Below are 15241 nucleotides of genomic sequence, written 5' to 3'. Positions count from 1 at the left end.
CTTAATTAAAATCTAATAAAATTATATCATTAATTATTTATATAAATTATATTTTTATTGTAAAATATTTAATAGGTATAAAAAATAGTAAATATCATCACCGCTTGGCTTAGTAAAAAAAATAAAAAATAGAAACACATTTACCACGACGATGTGTAAATATATCAAACATAAAATGGAAGCTAATAAATTTTTTTATAAGGATAAAATATTTTCAAAAATAAATAAAAGGATCAAAATTCAATCTCTAAAATCTAGATATAGATAAATTATATTTTAATTTTTCCTTTAAAAAGTTTCTATTTATATGGCACAAAATGTACACTTATTCATTTATAATGCTAAATAAATAGTTATTTTTGGCGAGGTTTCAATCAGCTCCATCGGCGGAACAGCCAGGCAGCCAATTGGCCAGCCCTGTTAAAAACCGTGTCCGGTATCAGGCACTGGGAATCTTTGCTCGCCCGTTATTATCCACCCTGGGAGTAAAACTGTGTCCGGTGTGGCGCACCATATCTTTCCCTGCTTACGTGGAGGGGTCCGCCTTCCCCGTAGGGGTGTGTCTATAAAAGGCAATATCTCTCCCCACTTCGCTCTCGGCGGCCGCGCTAGAATTCGAGACTGGTGCTGCGAGTCGCGTCGCCTCTCCTACCCCTTCCTTTTCTGGTGAACCTTTCCGAGGGTTTTCCCCGCCGCCATCCTTCCCGTTCGATCTGGCTTAGATCGCCGACGCATCTCGCAGTTCCGTTCACCAGATGGCGGTCCGGCCTTCCAGCGCTGCCGAATCTCTTCGCTACGCGCAGATAGTAATGCTTTCTTCCCTTCGATTCGGATTCATCCCTCTTCCAATGCGATAAGGGTCGAACCCTTTTTTTTCGGCTTTAGTTGTTGATTTATCGAGGTTTTCCGATTGTAATCGATCGTCGATCTTTGAGAAACTTGTGGATTTTATTAGGTTGGGGAAACGTTTGTGGATCAGTATTACAATTACGTCCGCAATTCTCCGGAGTTAGTTCATCGGTTTTACCAGGAAAGGAGCAGACTTGGTCGTCCTGATGGCCATGGTAACGTTACCTCCGTCACCACCATCGATGTGGGTATTTGAAACGGTTGTATGTTTTTCAAAAAGAGAACGTTACGTGTCCCGATGTTGATTTTTCAAAAAAAAAAAAAATTTGTTTGATCCTTGGAAAACAGGGAATACGCGAGAATATACTGTCCATGGACTTCAGCATCGAGGAGATAAAAGGGGTGAACTGCCAGGACTCGCTTGATGGTGGAGTGATGGTCTTCGTGACAGGGTTTCTCACCAGGGAAGAAGACAATTCCAAGAGGGAGTTCAACCAGTCATTTTTCCTTGCTCCACATGAAACAGGCTTTTATGTCCTGAATGACATGCTTATGTATGGGGCAGAAAGCCATCCGGATAGTTCATTCAATGATTCTAGATCATCTCCTCAGCCTGAAAATGGTATCTTTCCTGCCCATCGATTAAATTTCAGGTTTATATCGGCCAAGCTCTTGATCATCGTGTTGGCTTATGTGGTGATCTTTCTTTTACACCGAAGCTTCCCAAGATAAAGATTCACATCGTACGGATGAAACGAGCGACGAAATGAACAGAGACAGTGGTCCTCTGAACAACGGAGAGAGCTCCGCTTGGAAGGAAGAAGAACCAGGTAATGTGATTGATGTAACTGCCGATGGCTTTCCACCTCTGCTGGTTAAATCGGAGACTAAAAGTGACCACGAGGAGAATCTCAAAAAATCTTACGCTTCAGTAGTAAGTGTTGGTCTTGACAAGATGCATGTAATTTGTTAGTTCTGCTCATGTTCATTAAAACTGTAAAAGAGCAGAATGACTTGATGTATACAGGTCAAAGTCATGAAGGATACTGCTTCAGAATCTGCTCCAGCATGGTGTCCTGCTTCAGGTCATCCAGCTTCTCGTGGCCCTATTTCTGGATCGATTGGTTCTGAAAGAAAAAAATTCCAGAACGCACAATGTACTAACTTCACATCAAGTTTTTTACAATGCTCTGCAGTTTGATTACATAATCATTTAAACTTATTCTGCTGCTTACAGATGATGCTTATTCATTATATTTGAATTATTTACCATTTGATGTAACACCTGCTCAAGTTGAAGAAGAGTTCAAGAGGTTTGGTCCGATAAAGCCTGGTGGAATACAAATCAAACGCTATAAGGTTGCTTTTATTCTTTCTCTCTCTCTCTCTCTCTTTTGTTTTTCATTCACTGATTTGTAAATTGCTTCTTCATTTCTTTCATTTGAGTAATCTCACAATTTTATGGTTTTGCATTTTCATCAAAATGACAGTTTCAAAATTCTTGCTTTGGTTTCGTGGAGTTTAAGTTCTCGGATGCTGTCCAGCGGGCAATAGAGGTAAACTTCACATACTTTCATCTGTTATTGAAATTTTAAGATTGTTGATGTAGTTTCTCTCTTTTGGATGGTAAACACACTGTCTCGCCAGTAACTCACTACAGCAAGATCGTCTGTACAACAATCTGGATTGCATCTTTTCAAGTTTATTGAGACACCCCTTTGCCTCAACCTTTTGGGTTTACTTATCTCTTCGAAATAGATGCACCCGTCTAGGTCCCTGTTCTATGTTGTATGAGCTTTGTTTGAATATGACGTGTTAATTTGTTTTTCTCATCACTTCAGGCTTCTCCAATTACTATGGCTGACCATATAGTTTATGTCCATAGAAAGAAGATTCTTCATTCAGGAGGCAAGTATTGCTAAACCTTTTCTTTCGTGGGCTGATTATAGTGATCTATGTTTTCTAATGCTTCATCATAAGACCGCTTCATTTCTCCCAACGAGAAGACTGTTTGCCGTTGTGTATCGTTCTAAACTAGTGTTTTATTTCTGCAGTTAACAATAAAGGCAAGTTCGCTAGCAGCAGAGGTGCACACCAGAACTACGAAAAGAGAGAGAAAGGCGAACGATGGTAGCTGGTGTTTCAGTAGAGGGAACTGATAACGGTCATGATCTCGAAGGCATCAGAACATAATTTATGGAGCTTGTTTCATGGAGTTGATAAGTTAGACAACAGAATACATAAAGGAAGGAACTTCTTTCACTAGGGACTTGAGCGATAACAATCAATGCTTACTACCAGCCAACAAAAGGAATACAGAGGGTCAAAATGCACTTTTTATTCCCATCTTTCTAGAGAGTGCATGGCTTCATTTCGCTTTGGCATGGAGGGTTTTTGCTTGTTTCTTTTTTCATCGTCTATTTCGAACTGGGCACAAGTTTTCAACTTGGCATCTACCGTCAAGTAGGCAAACCTCTTATTCTGCAGTTCTGGCGCCATGGCCCGAGAGCCTAAGAACTAAACAAGGAATAGCTTCGATCACCATACACAGGCAAAACACGCACACATTTGCCCTTGCTTCCATAGCCAGTGTGTTAGCAGTCGATTTGAAAATTTAGGATGTATTTTACGAACAAAATATATATATTTAAGAATAGTATTACACATAATTGGGAAGGAAAAAAAACAATGATGGCATGGAGGTCGATCAAACAACCATGCACCGATAAGAGGGAGAAGGTTCCGGTCCGATCCCGCGTTCAACACAGGGGAGGAGTCAAACGATTGACGTTCAATGGAGATGATGTGCAGAAGTCGAACCGAGCGGCTTCCCCGCTCGGCGAGACAGCAGGGCTAGCATTGGTAGAGTTCAACTTCTGTCAAGCGGCTATCCTGTTCGACCAGGTAGCAAGACTCGACATTGATAGAGCAGAATTTCGGCCGAGCGGACGTGACACAAGTATAGCAGAATTGCGGTTGAGCGAACACACGCACAGGAGTAGCGAGATTTTGGCCGATTGGACGGGACACAAGAGCGGCGAAATTTCGACCGAGCGGCCACCCCGCTCGACCTTGCAGTATACTTCCTCTGATATCCATCGACATCCTTTTGAGAGTTGGTGTTGTTGGGATTTTCGGGCCGCAAAAATCGCTTTTTCGCGTTGCGGAAATCTCGATTCCCATGCCACCAGATCCGTGTGAAGTAAATAAAACAAAAATTTTACGTGTACGAGTTTCTTACATCTAGATCTACACTAGAACTACATGATTGAGAGATTTTACCCTTGATGCGATGCCCTTCGCAATCCCGCTTGTCCAAAGGTTCGCCGGATCTTGAGATCGTCAAGTGTACGATCCTCTATGCGTATCCACACGAACAAACTAGGTGGAGAAGACCAAACAAAGGTGTGTTAGCACCTTAGGTGGTTCGGCCAAGGAGGAGGAGAGGGAGAGGAGAATGAGAGGAGGAGGATGGAATGAATTGGCTCCAATTGAAAAACAACTCATTCACTCCACAATAAGTGGCCGGCCACATTAAGGAGTGTAACCTCCTTTCTCATTTAATGTGGCCATTAAAGAGGAGATTTGTAACCTCCATGAGGTGGCACACACATGTGCTAAACTTAATGATGTATAACACCATTATTGGCCACTTAATGCCAACTCACAAATGAGGTGGCATATAGTCAAGTCAAACTTGACTTTTTATCTTCCTCTCAAGTCAAGTCAAACTTGACATTATAACTCCCATGGTTGATCAAATCCAACCATTTGATTCAAGCCAATTTAATATAATGAATCTAATTCATTTAATTAAATTGATTCAATGAGTCATAATCTAAATTAGACTCATTGAACACATGAATCAAATTGAGTCCAACTCAATTAGTTCAATTATGATTACTCTTAATCCAACTTGATTCATCACATGAATCTAATCCTCTTGGTTCATCATATAAACCTAATCTCCTTCTAATTGTCCTTTGTGTGTGACCCTATAGGTTCTTGTAACGTTGGCAATGCTTCTAAACCCATTTAGAAGCATAAGTAATGAGCGGTATCTAGCAACACATCATTACTACCCAAGTTACAAGAATGTTGAGATCCAACATCACCTTGTGACTACTAATTGTGACTCCTCACAAAATATGACAAGTGTCCTTTTATTCTTGACCTCTAGATTGATCAATGTGAGGCATAGACCGTGTCATCCTCTAATCAATCTAAATCTTGAACTCCAAGTAGACTCACTCAATCAAATGAGTTCAACATCTCATATTGACTCATTTGGGCATGACCATGCACTTAGTGGTCTCACTCTATCAAGAATATTGATGTCACTCCCGTCATATAGGAGGGATAGATCCCATCTACATCACTCACATCCCTCCGCATAATTTGTTACATACCCAGTAATCACTTTTATAGTCCACCCAATTACGGGTGACGTTTGACGAAGCCAAAGTACTAACTCCTTATATAGGGAACCATGGTGACTTGAGGTCCAAGGACTAGTAGCCATACTAATAGCCACATGAGAAAGTATATGACACTCATATAACGATTCATGATACTTTCTCATGGCGGGTCATTCAGTATACATTCTCCAATACATACTCATGTGTCAACTTGATATCTCTATATCCATGACTTGTGAGATCAAGTCATCGAGTTGACCTACATGCTAGTCTCGTCGCATTAACATTGTCCCTGAATGTTAATACTTGACTAGGAATGATTAAGAGTAGTGTTCCCTATATCATCTCACTATCGATTCAACCAATCGATTGATATAGGTAAGAACCTTCTACTCAAGGACGCTATTATACTTAGTTATTTTGCACCAATACAAGTAAGTATAATAACCAAAACAAATTCCTTTATTTATATAAGAATATGATACAACGAGTTCATACAACAATCATCAAATGATTGGCTCTAGGGCTCTAACTAACAGGTGTCGCCGACACCGAGCATGAACAACCGGAAGATCGTACGACGGAAGCTTCTACTGCTACTTCAGAGATATGTTCGGCCCGTTGCGGTACTGTGTCAGGGACACTTTACTGACAAGTCTTTTCAGGGAAAACTTTGGGAAGCGTGCTCGCCTTGGAGAGCGTGCACGTCCAAGTATCGGCGGAGATACGTAATACGCGAGACACTGTGCTCTCTACTGTTTATTTTTGATCCGCCTTCTACTTCATCGTCGGTGACTGACTTGAGTATCGGAGGGCCAATACCGGGGAGCCCTTCCCTGGCTCGGCACTGACGTAGTTTGTGTTGCAGGTCTGAGCGGAGTCTACAAGCGGTTAGCGGGAGGGCCACATCCCCGACTTTCCATCTCTTCGACTTTCGGGTATGATCATATTTAGCACCGTCTATGGGAACTTAACCTGCATCTGAGCCGAGAAGATGGAGGACGCTGAACAACTCACCATCGTGACGCTCACCCAGGAAGAGCTCGACATGCTCGTGCAAGCTCGAGCGGCAAAGATGATCGAGCAACAACAACAAGCATTAGCAGATCGGTAAGCACCGCAGCCTACAACATCAGCGGCCGGTAGAAGAGCGGGGCAGGAAGATCGAGCAGAGCAAATCTCCGTATGGGGGAAGAATAGAAGGCCTATCGACACACAGGGGGAATCGTCTCCCGCGCCGATCCCCTTTCATCGCGCCTTGCTCCAAACCCCCTCAAAAATAACCCAGGTGAATCAAGAGCGGGGATTGTCTTCAGATGATGCTTCCATTCGGGATGCATGAAAAGTCAAGGCGCCCCGAAGCAACGTATCGCCCGAACGGATCAACCGATAGTTCTCTGAGGAGATCTTACAAGACCCTCTGCCCAGACATTATACCGATCGGGACATACAACAGATCGACTGATCCAGATGATTATCTGGATAGGTTTGATAATGAAGCCACACTACACCAATATACAGATGGGCCGAGTCTTCCTCACAACCCTCTCCGGATCGGCATAGCGCTGGTTCCGAAGACTGCGAGACGACTCAATACGAAGCTTCAAAGACTTCCGAGACGTGTTCCAACACCATTTCGCCAACAGCCGACGCTATCAGAAGACGAGCGTCAGCCTCTCTGCCCTAAAGCAAGAGCCCAAGGAAGCGCTCTGAGTGTACATACAACATTTCAATCAAGTAGCCATGGACATCCCCTCGGTCTCATCCGAGACAATGATGAACGCCTTCACTCAGGGGCTTGTTGAGGGAGATTTCTTTCGATCGCTCATCAAAAAGCTGCCCAGGGACTTCGACCACATGCTCATGAAGGCCAACGAATATATAAATGTGGAAGAAGCCCAAGCGACCATAAGAAAAGAGGCGCCAATCGAGTGTCGACCATCAAGCAGCCATTAGCAGCCCAAAGGGTCGAGGGCTGAAGGAGCGCGACCACACCATGAGGCCAGGACACATGCCGTGCAGCATGTGGCTTCCGGTCGGCAGAAGGCGGCAAAAGGCAAGGTGTGGACCCCGATGTTCTGTTCTTTCCACTAGTTGGTGACCCACAACACGCGTGATTGCCGCGGTTTAACGCTAATCGTCAGCTGACCGACTCCAAGAAGATATCGCCGCCGATCTCCTTCTCCCGATCGGTGACAAAGACATCGATCTATTAGGAGACAAGAGGGCGAAAGAAGGGTGACTGAGCGACACCATCAGCATCAGCAGAGGGATGACACTGATCCCTCCCGAGTGAAATAGACCCTCCGCTCTGGAAGAAGAAAACAGAAGCAACACATCCCGAGGAGAAATAGGCATGATCGCCAGGAGGGCGACTTACGACGACTCCAACAGAGCTAGGATGTCGTACGCTCGGCGATTGGAGATCCATACAGTGGGATGCAGTAGGGAGAAAGCTGAAGGGCCCGAGATCAGGTTTGGCCCCAGCGACTTGGAGGGAGTGGAGATCCCTCACGACGACGCACTGATCATTCGGGCGGTAATTGCTAATCACACTATTCACCGAACTTTTGTTGACACAGGGAGTTCGGTGAACATCATCTTCAAGAAAGCGTTCGATCAATTACAAATTGATCGAAATAAGTTGCTGCCCATGATGATCCTGTTGGGACCGATGTGCCCGCTAGAGGGGGGAGTGAATAGCGTCTCATCGCGCGCTTGTCGGTTGCGTCTTGATGATGATATGCAGCGGAAATAAAATACAAGACTCACACAATGCTAATAAGTAGATTTACTTGGTATCCACTTCAAGAAGAGGTGACTAATCCAAGGATCCACACACGACACGCTCCTCCACTATGAAAACTCTTCTACTCGGTTGCAGCCGAAGGCGGAGAAGCCTTGTACAAATTCTCACACACACAAACAACTCACACAAGAAGAAGAAATACAAATACAAGTAAAAACACTCTCTTCTTGCTTACTTGTTGCTTGTTGAACCTTGAGAGAACACTCTCAAGAGCCTTCAAGAACTAGCGGTGAAAGTTGGAGAAGCTCGCGTGAAAATCGCTGAAAGCTTGCACGAGAAGATCGCAAAAATCTGCAGAGAAAATGCTCCGCAATGGCTATATCCTGTGCTCCCAATCGATTGAAATCAACCACAATCGATTGCCATTTCAGCACCACTCCATCGCAGCCATCCATTACCTGCATCCTGTGCAACGGTCGAATCCCAATCGATCGGCCAATCGATTGGGACAGTCTGAATCGATCCACCGATCGATCCAGATGCTTTCTGTGTTCTCGCGATCGCGTGAGAACTCCCAGCCCCAATCGATCGATCGATCGATTGCAGATTCCCAATCGATTGCCTGATCGATTGGGAAGGCCTCTGTGCTCGCGACTCATGCTCCCAATCGATCGACCAATCGATTGGGCCATTTCTTCCTTCGCAGCACACTCCAATCGATTGGCTGATCGATTGGATCTTGGTTTAATTGATTGCCCAATCGATTGACCATCCTGGACTTGACTCAATCTTAAGTCCAAAGTCTCCAACCCAACTCCCGATCAACCGTGACCTGTTGGGTCTCTATGCCTAGCATTTGGCCACACCCGACCAACCTCGAACTAGCATTCTAGCCTCCTCCATCAGCCTTGCGTCCCTCGGATATCTCTCCATCCTTCACACCTTGCCTTCAGGAGCTTCCTTCGGCCTCATCCTAGTTGTCAGGTTCTTCCTTGCCAAGTCATACCAGGACTTACCTTGCCAAGACTACATGCTTGGACTTACACCCTTTGCCAAGATCACACTTGGACTTTCCAATTGCCTGGCTCCTCACCAGGACTTTCTCCTTTACCAAGATCACACTTGGACTTTCCAACTGCCTAACTCCTCACCAGGACTTTCCACTTGCCTGGCTCCTCACCAGGACTTTCCAATTGCCTGGCTACTCACCAGGACTTTCTCCTGCCTAGCTTCTCACTAGGACTTTCCCGTTGCTTGGCTTCTCACCAGGACTTTCTCCTGCTTAGCTTCTCACTAGGACTTTCCCGTTGCCTGGCTCATCACCAGGACTTTCTCCTGCCCAGCTCCTCACTAGGACTTTTCTGTTGCCTGGCTCCTCACCAGGACTTTCCCCTACCTAGTTCTTTACTAGGACTTTCCAAATGCCTAACATCCAGTTAGGACTTTCCCAGTCAAGTCTCATGTCAATCTTGACCTACTTGACTTGTATTCTCATCAACCTGGTCAACCCTTTGACCATCTCCATAATCGGATGATTATTCCAGCAATCTCCTTATATTGTCAAACATCAAAACTCAAATCCTGACTCAAGCTTGACTCAACTCAAGCTTGACTCAACTCAAGCTTAGTCAAACTGGTCAACTTTGATCTAGGGAAATTATCTTAATAATCTCCCCCTTTTTGATGTTTGACAATACCTCTAAGTTAGGCTAAATCCCATAGCCTTAACCTCTTCTTTATCATAAGGCTAAATCCCATAGCCTTAATCGCTTCTTTACACCAAGGCTAAATTCCATAGCCTTAACCTCTTCTTTATCACAAGGATAAATCCCATAGTCTTAACCTCTTTTTTATCACAAGGCTAAATCCTATAGCCTTAACTCCATGATAAAGCATAAATGAAGGTTTCCTTCATTCTCTCTCTTTCCTAGAGGACAAACTCTCCCTTCTTGGGATGAAGGTCTAACTTAACCTCCAATTCTCCCCCTTTGTCACACATCAAAACCAGAAAACAAACTCTTCTCCATAAGAGTTAACTCTACGTTGTTTATAGCCTCATATGTTGTTAACAACCTCACAATGAAGATCTCATATTCTTCATTGCCGCCAAAGCTCCCCCTTGAGCTCTACTTCACTTCACAATGCTTATCCTAGAGCATACATCAACTTCCCAATGAAACTCTCATTCATTGTATTCAATGCTCCCCCTTGAGCAGTAATCTTCTTCTCAATGCTCATCCAAGAGCATTTTTCACTTTACCAATGAAGGTATGATCCCCTTCATTAACCCAATGCTCCCCCTTGAGCAGTAATTTACTCCACAATGCTCATCTGAAAGCATTTATCATCCTAGCAATGAAGATAACCAATCTTCCATTGCCCCCCAATACTCGACCCTGAGTATTATCTATCACGAAGGTTTAACCCCCTTCCAAGGTCCTTGAAAGTGAATTTTCATGCATTCAAGGAGTAGCTCCCCCTAAAAACATGGTCAAACTTTTGTCATTGCACCAATAATGACTTGGAGTTCCTAAACAGTCAGGAAAAGCAAAACTTAAAGTTTTGAGGTTCAAAATTCAATAATGAAACTAAACCCCAACCTAAACTTCACCTAAGTCTACCTTAACCAATCCATACTTGCTTTCATGATGAAAACTCCCCCTAAATGTATACAAGTGTATTCCAAAGGGTTAGGAATGGTTAATGACTCTTGAAAACCAAAACTTGAAGATTTGAGGTTCCAAAATTCAAAATTGAAACTAAACCCCATCCTAAACTTCACTTTGATTTATCTTAACCAATCCATACCTGTTTTCATCAAGAAAACTCCCCCTAAATATATACAAATGTATTACAAGGGATCTGGAATGGTTATTGGACCTTGAAGTGGCTTAATGTGCTGAAATCAGGCTTTTCCAGCCATAATCAGACTTCCCAATTGATTGAAGTTGGGACTCAATCGATTGAAGCTACTTCAATCGATCCATTGATCGATTCCGCAAGCTTCTGTTTGTAGAAATTCCCTCTGAATCGATCAACTGATCGATTCATCCTGTGTCAATCGATCGACTGATCGATTCACTGACCTTCTGTTCGTGGGAATGAACTTTCCAATCGATCGGTTGATCGATCAAAACTCATTCAATCGATCGACTGATCGATTGAGTTTCTGATTTCTCTGAAATTCAATTTCAGCAGACTTTAGAAACTCTCCAAAAATTCTACAAACCTCTAAAAATCATGAAAACTCATGTAAACATTATTTAGGGTATATTCTATCAAGGAAAAATAGTTTTCTATGAAAATACTTCCTATTTTCAAAGAGTGACACAAATTTGAAAACTCTTGAAAACTTCAATGTTTTCTTCTAGTTTGTGTCTAACTTTTCAATGATGAATACTATCAAAAGATAGTCTTCACCAAGGTTTTCAAAATCATTTTAAAATCATTTTAAAAACCAATATCCAACCATGTTCTTTGGGCTAAATGCACATGACTTGTACATTAGCTTTCCCAATGATTGGAAAACACATAACTATATGTTTTGATGAACCTAAAACTCAACAAGATGCACTAAATCAACATCTTGAGTTTTGTTCACCATCCTAATATCTCACTTGTATCTAATGTATACTAAAACACATACAAGTCACCTTATGGTTCTTTGTGAGATGTATATTTGGTTTTGCCCTAAACTAAGGGATCATGCATATCTATCTAGGCATTATGAAATTTATGATCATCCACCTAGGATGTCACTTGTTAGTGAATGCCATTAGTCCTCAATTGCAAGGAATTAAATATGATGCATGATATGTTATGACATACATCAAAAAGAAATAGTTTTCAAAATAAAATTTCCTATAACTACATGATGTATGTATGACATGACATGATATTTTTTTTTACATTTTTCATAATAATCATGAATGTAAAAATAAATATGATGTCATGACATATGATGGGCAAACAAAGCATGACAAATTAGCATAAATAATGTAGGTGCAGCGGAGGCCGGCAATAGGGGGTGAATTGCCTGAAAAAAAATTAAAACTACCCTCCTCAGATTTTTCAACTCAAAAGTACAATAGCAATAGTAATAAAATAATTAAAGCAATAAAACAAAACAGAAAGACAGAGAAAACCGGGAGTTAACCTAGTTACAACCAAGAAGGTTGTTAATCTAGGATGATGAAAGCGCGTAGTAGAAAAATCTCCTTCTCTGAAGGTGGAGAAAAAAAAGTAAGACATTCAATGACTTACCCGTGGAGGTAGCTGACCATGAGTAAATATTGGATTAGCAATAGCCATCTGACCAAGAGTCCTAAGCATAACTGGGATATTTTAACCCTGTGACAGAGAGTTGTTTCCTACTTTCCTCTTTCAACAACAATTAACTTAGTATGACAAACAAAATTTGCACTTCATCATTATACCAATAAATAAACTATGAGTCATTCATGAATCATCACCTAAACCCTAAACCGTATTAGGAACTATTTAGATGGATTCAGAAATTCACAAAATCATAATTAACTTGGTCATGAATCGATTTAATAAGAAGGTTAAAAGAAAATACTCACTTAATGATCAAAGCCTTTAAGTTGTATATGTAGCGCGTCTAAGAAGCCCAACACACAAATCCTGTAGAAACAACAACAAAAAGAGGTAAATTTATAAACTAGAAAACATGGCATATCAGTGAAAAGAATTAGCATAGACATAAAAGAAACTTGATAGTTCAAGGAATACATAAAACCAACTTAGCAACAGGAAATAACAACTCCTCAATCTAGCAAACAAAAATGATAAAATCAATTCAGGATAGTGTTTGAGGAAATTCATCAAACACATTGCATGCATCAATTAATTAATACTTGCAATCAAGAGATCAAGAAGATGAAACTGTCGAAGATGAGGAAGGACTTTAGTAGTGACGATGGATAAAATGAGGCACACATCACATAGTGGTTGTGCCTTGTCAATACAGAAATGCTGATGGTGTTGAGGGAATTTGATGTCCAGTTGCATGTTACACAGCTCAAGACACATGGCATATTGTTGGCAAGCAAGGATTCTCTGTGTATAAGTTTGAAATTCCAGTTTTTAATAAGCTATGAGAATATTATATCATTTGCGTTAATGGCAGGCACCATCATTGTTTACTGTGTTAAAATTAATGTTTGCCTTTGAAGAAACTTCTTCACCTGCTTCAAGCAACCAATTCTTTGTTCAGTCTGCTTAACCACAATATTTGCATGGAGACTCTGCTCGAGTTTGGATGAGACAGTTCCTAAATGGTCGACTATTGCCACAACTGCTTCACATATGTAGCTCTTTGTCCCCTCCAAAATCCTAATTTTACACTAATGCACATCAACCTCTCGAAATTGTTTGTTGATGCAGGGAAAAGAAAAGAAAAGAAAAGAAAGGAAAGGAAGAAGAAATTAACAGCTCACATCTTCTTCTGCTGGGCTGAGGAAAATGCACGCTCACAATGTTCTGCCGCATGGTGAAGCTGAGACCGTAGGTCTTTCAACTCTTGCAACGAGAAATTAGTAGCAGAAATAATTAATTTAGCAGGAAAAAAATAGAGATGTTGTAAGACCAGCAAAGCGTTGTGGAAGCCCTCCTCCTCTCTCCCATTCTCTTCATATTGTGTGGATGGAGATTTAGGCAATGGCATTACGGAGCTGGCTGTTGCTCTGGAGTGCTCCACGTCTTTGCCTTCCTCTATAGATGTGCACAGAGGTGGAAGAAGAGTGGCTGCGTGGGGAACTGAGGATTGAGTGCTTTGAGAGTCGAGGGAGGCACGAGATGGAGGACGAGAAGAAGACAAAAATTGTAGAATCCCGTGAGTGCTCCACTCTTCCTGGCAGCGGAGTGACCGGAGTCAACCGCACGTTGACTACTCTTCTTGCAGTAGGTGATCGCTCCTTGGATTTGTTGGGACCGAAATGTAGCTAGAGGGGGGGGGGTGAATAGTTCGTCGCGTGCTTGTGGTCGGCGTTGCTTGTTTCTTCAAAGATGTGCAGCGGAAATATACATGAAACAACACACACAACGCTAACAAGTAGATTTACTTGGTATCCACCTCCAAAGGAGGTGAGTAGTCCAAGGATCCACGCACACACACACACACACCTCTACTAATAAACACTCCTTTTCGGTAACTACCGAAAGTGGAGAAGCCCTACAAGTTCACACTACAAGAAGAAAAGGGAAAGGGAAACAAAATACAGCACAAGCTTACAAGGAAACCCTAACCCTAGCTTTCTTCTTCAGCTGTAGATCCGCCTCTTGACTTGGAAAACCTCCAAGAACCTTCAAGAACTGGCGATCTGAACTTTTTGGAGAAGCTATGGAGTTGCTGAGATGATCTAAGATGAACAGTGTGAGTTGTGACGAAGAAGACGCACTCCAACGACCTTTATCTGCGCCATCGGTCGGATCCCGATCGATTGGATTGCTCCCAATCGATCGGGGAGGCTTTGGATTGATCGGCTGATTGATCCAGAGTGCCTCTGTGCTCTCAGGAATACGCCTGGATTGATCAACTGATTGATCCAGGGCTTATCACGCGACATCGCCATCTCCCAATCGATTCACTGATCGATTGGGAGCTCTGGATCGATCGGTTGATCGATCCAGAGGCGTTCTGTTCGCTCTGCGACTTTCCCACTCGAGGCTTGTCATGGGGACCTTCCCAATCGATTGGCCGATCGATTGGGCATCAGCCAATCGATCGATTGATCGATCCAGACATTGATTTTTGCCCAAAACCAAGTCCCAAGCCCCCAAACCAACATCCGGTCAATCCATGACCTGTTGGTTCATCATGCCTAGCATCCGGTCACCCTTGACCTGCTAGGACTCCCTCACCAAGTGTCCGGTCAATCCCGTTGACCCACTTGGACTTTTCTTCATCTTGCCAAGTATCCGGTCAATCCCTTTGACCTACTTGGACTTTCACCAGATGTATGGTCAACCTTAACCCATCTGGATTTCCCCGTGCCTGGCTTCACTCACCAGGACTTCCCTTTTGCCTAGCTTCACTCACTAGGTCTTTCACCTGGCTTCACTCACCAGGATTTCCTTCTACTTAGCTTCACTCACTAGGTCTTTCTATCTGCCTAACTTCACTCACTAGGGCTTTCACCTGGCTTCACTCACCAGGATTTCCTTCTGCCTAGCTTCACTCACTAGGTCTTTCCATCTGCCTGGC

General features: G+C 42.7%; 2 protein-coding genes across 2 annotated transcripts; one reads left to right on the top strand and one right to left on the bottom strand.

Moving 5' to 3' along the window:
- Window positions 1-604: 604 nt before the first annotated feature.
- Window positions 605-3392, top strand: LOC122001836 (nuclear transport factor 2-like). Its single transcript, XM_042556794.1, has 9 exons — window positions 605-806; window positions 956-1093; window positions 1198-1471; window positions 1569-1783; window positions 1877-2006; window positions 2087-2208; window positions 2340-2405; window positions 2691-2757; window positions 2904-3392. Exons 1-9 carry the CDS (start codon window positions 756-758, stop codon window positions 2981-2983), a joined length of 1143 nt encoding a protein of 380 aa, XP_042412728.1. The 5' UTR covers window positions 605-755; the 3' UTR covers window positions 2984-3392.
- Window positions 3393-12984: 9592 nt separating this feature from the next.
- LOC121997247 (probable protein ABIL5) lies at window positions 12985-13744 on the bottom strand (the record flags this gene model as incomplete). Its single annotated transcript, XM_042551572.1, has 4 exons — window positions 13625-13744; window positions 13476-13555; window positions 13224-13371; window positions 12985-13095 (listed from the first exon to the last, which is right to left on the bottom strand). Coding segments are annotated over exons 1-4 (417 nt in total), but the record flags the coding sequence as incomplete, so codon positions are not given.
- Window positions 13745-15241: the final 1497 nt, after the last annotated feature.

Source organism: Zingiber officinale, chromosome 1A (assembly GCF_018446385.1).
Source record: "Zingiber officinale cultivar Zhangliang chromosome 1A, Zo_v1.1, whole genome shotgun sequence".
NCBI lineage: Eukaryota > Viridiplantae > Streptophyta > Magnoliopsida > Zingiberales > Zingiberaceae > Zingiber > Zingiber officinale.
Note: the sequence above shows the minus strand (reverse complement) of the source record. Positions and strands in the feature narration are given on the sequence as shown.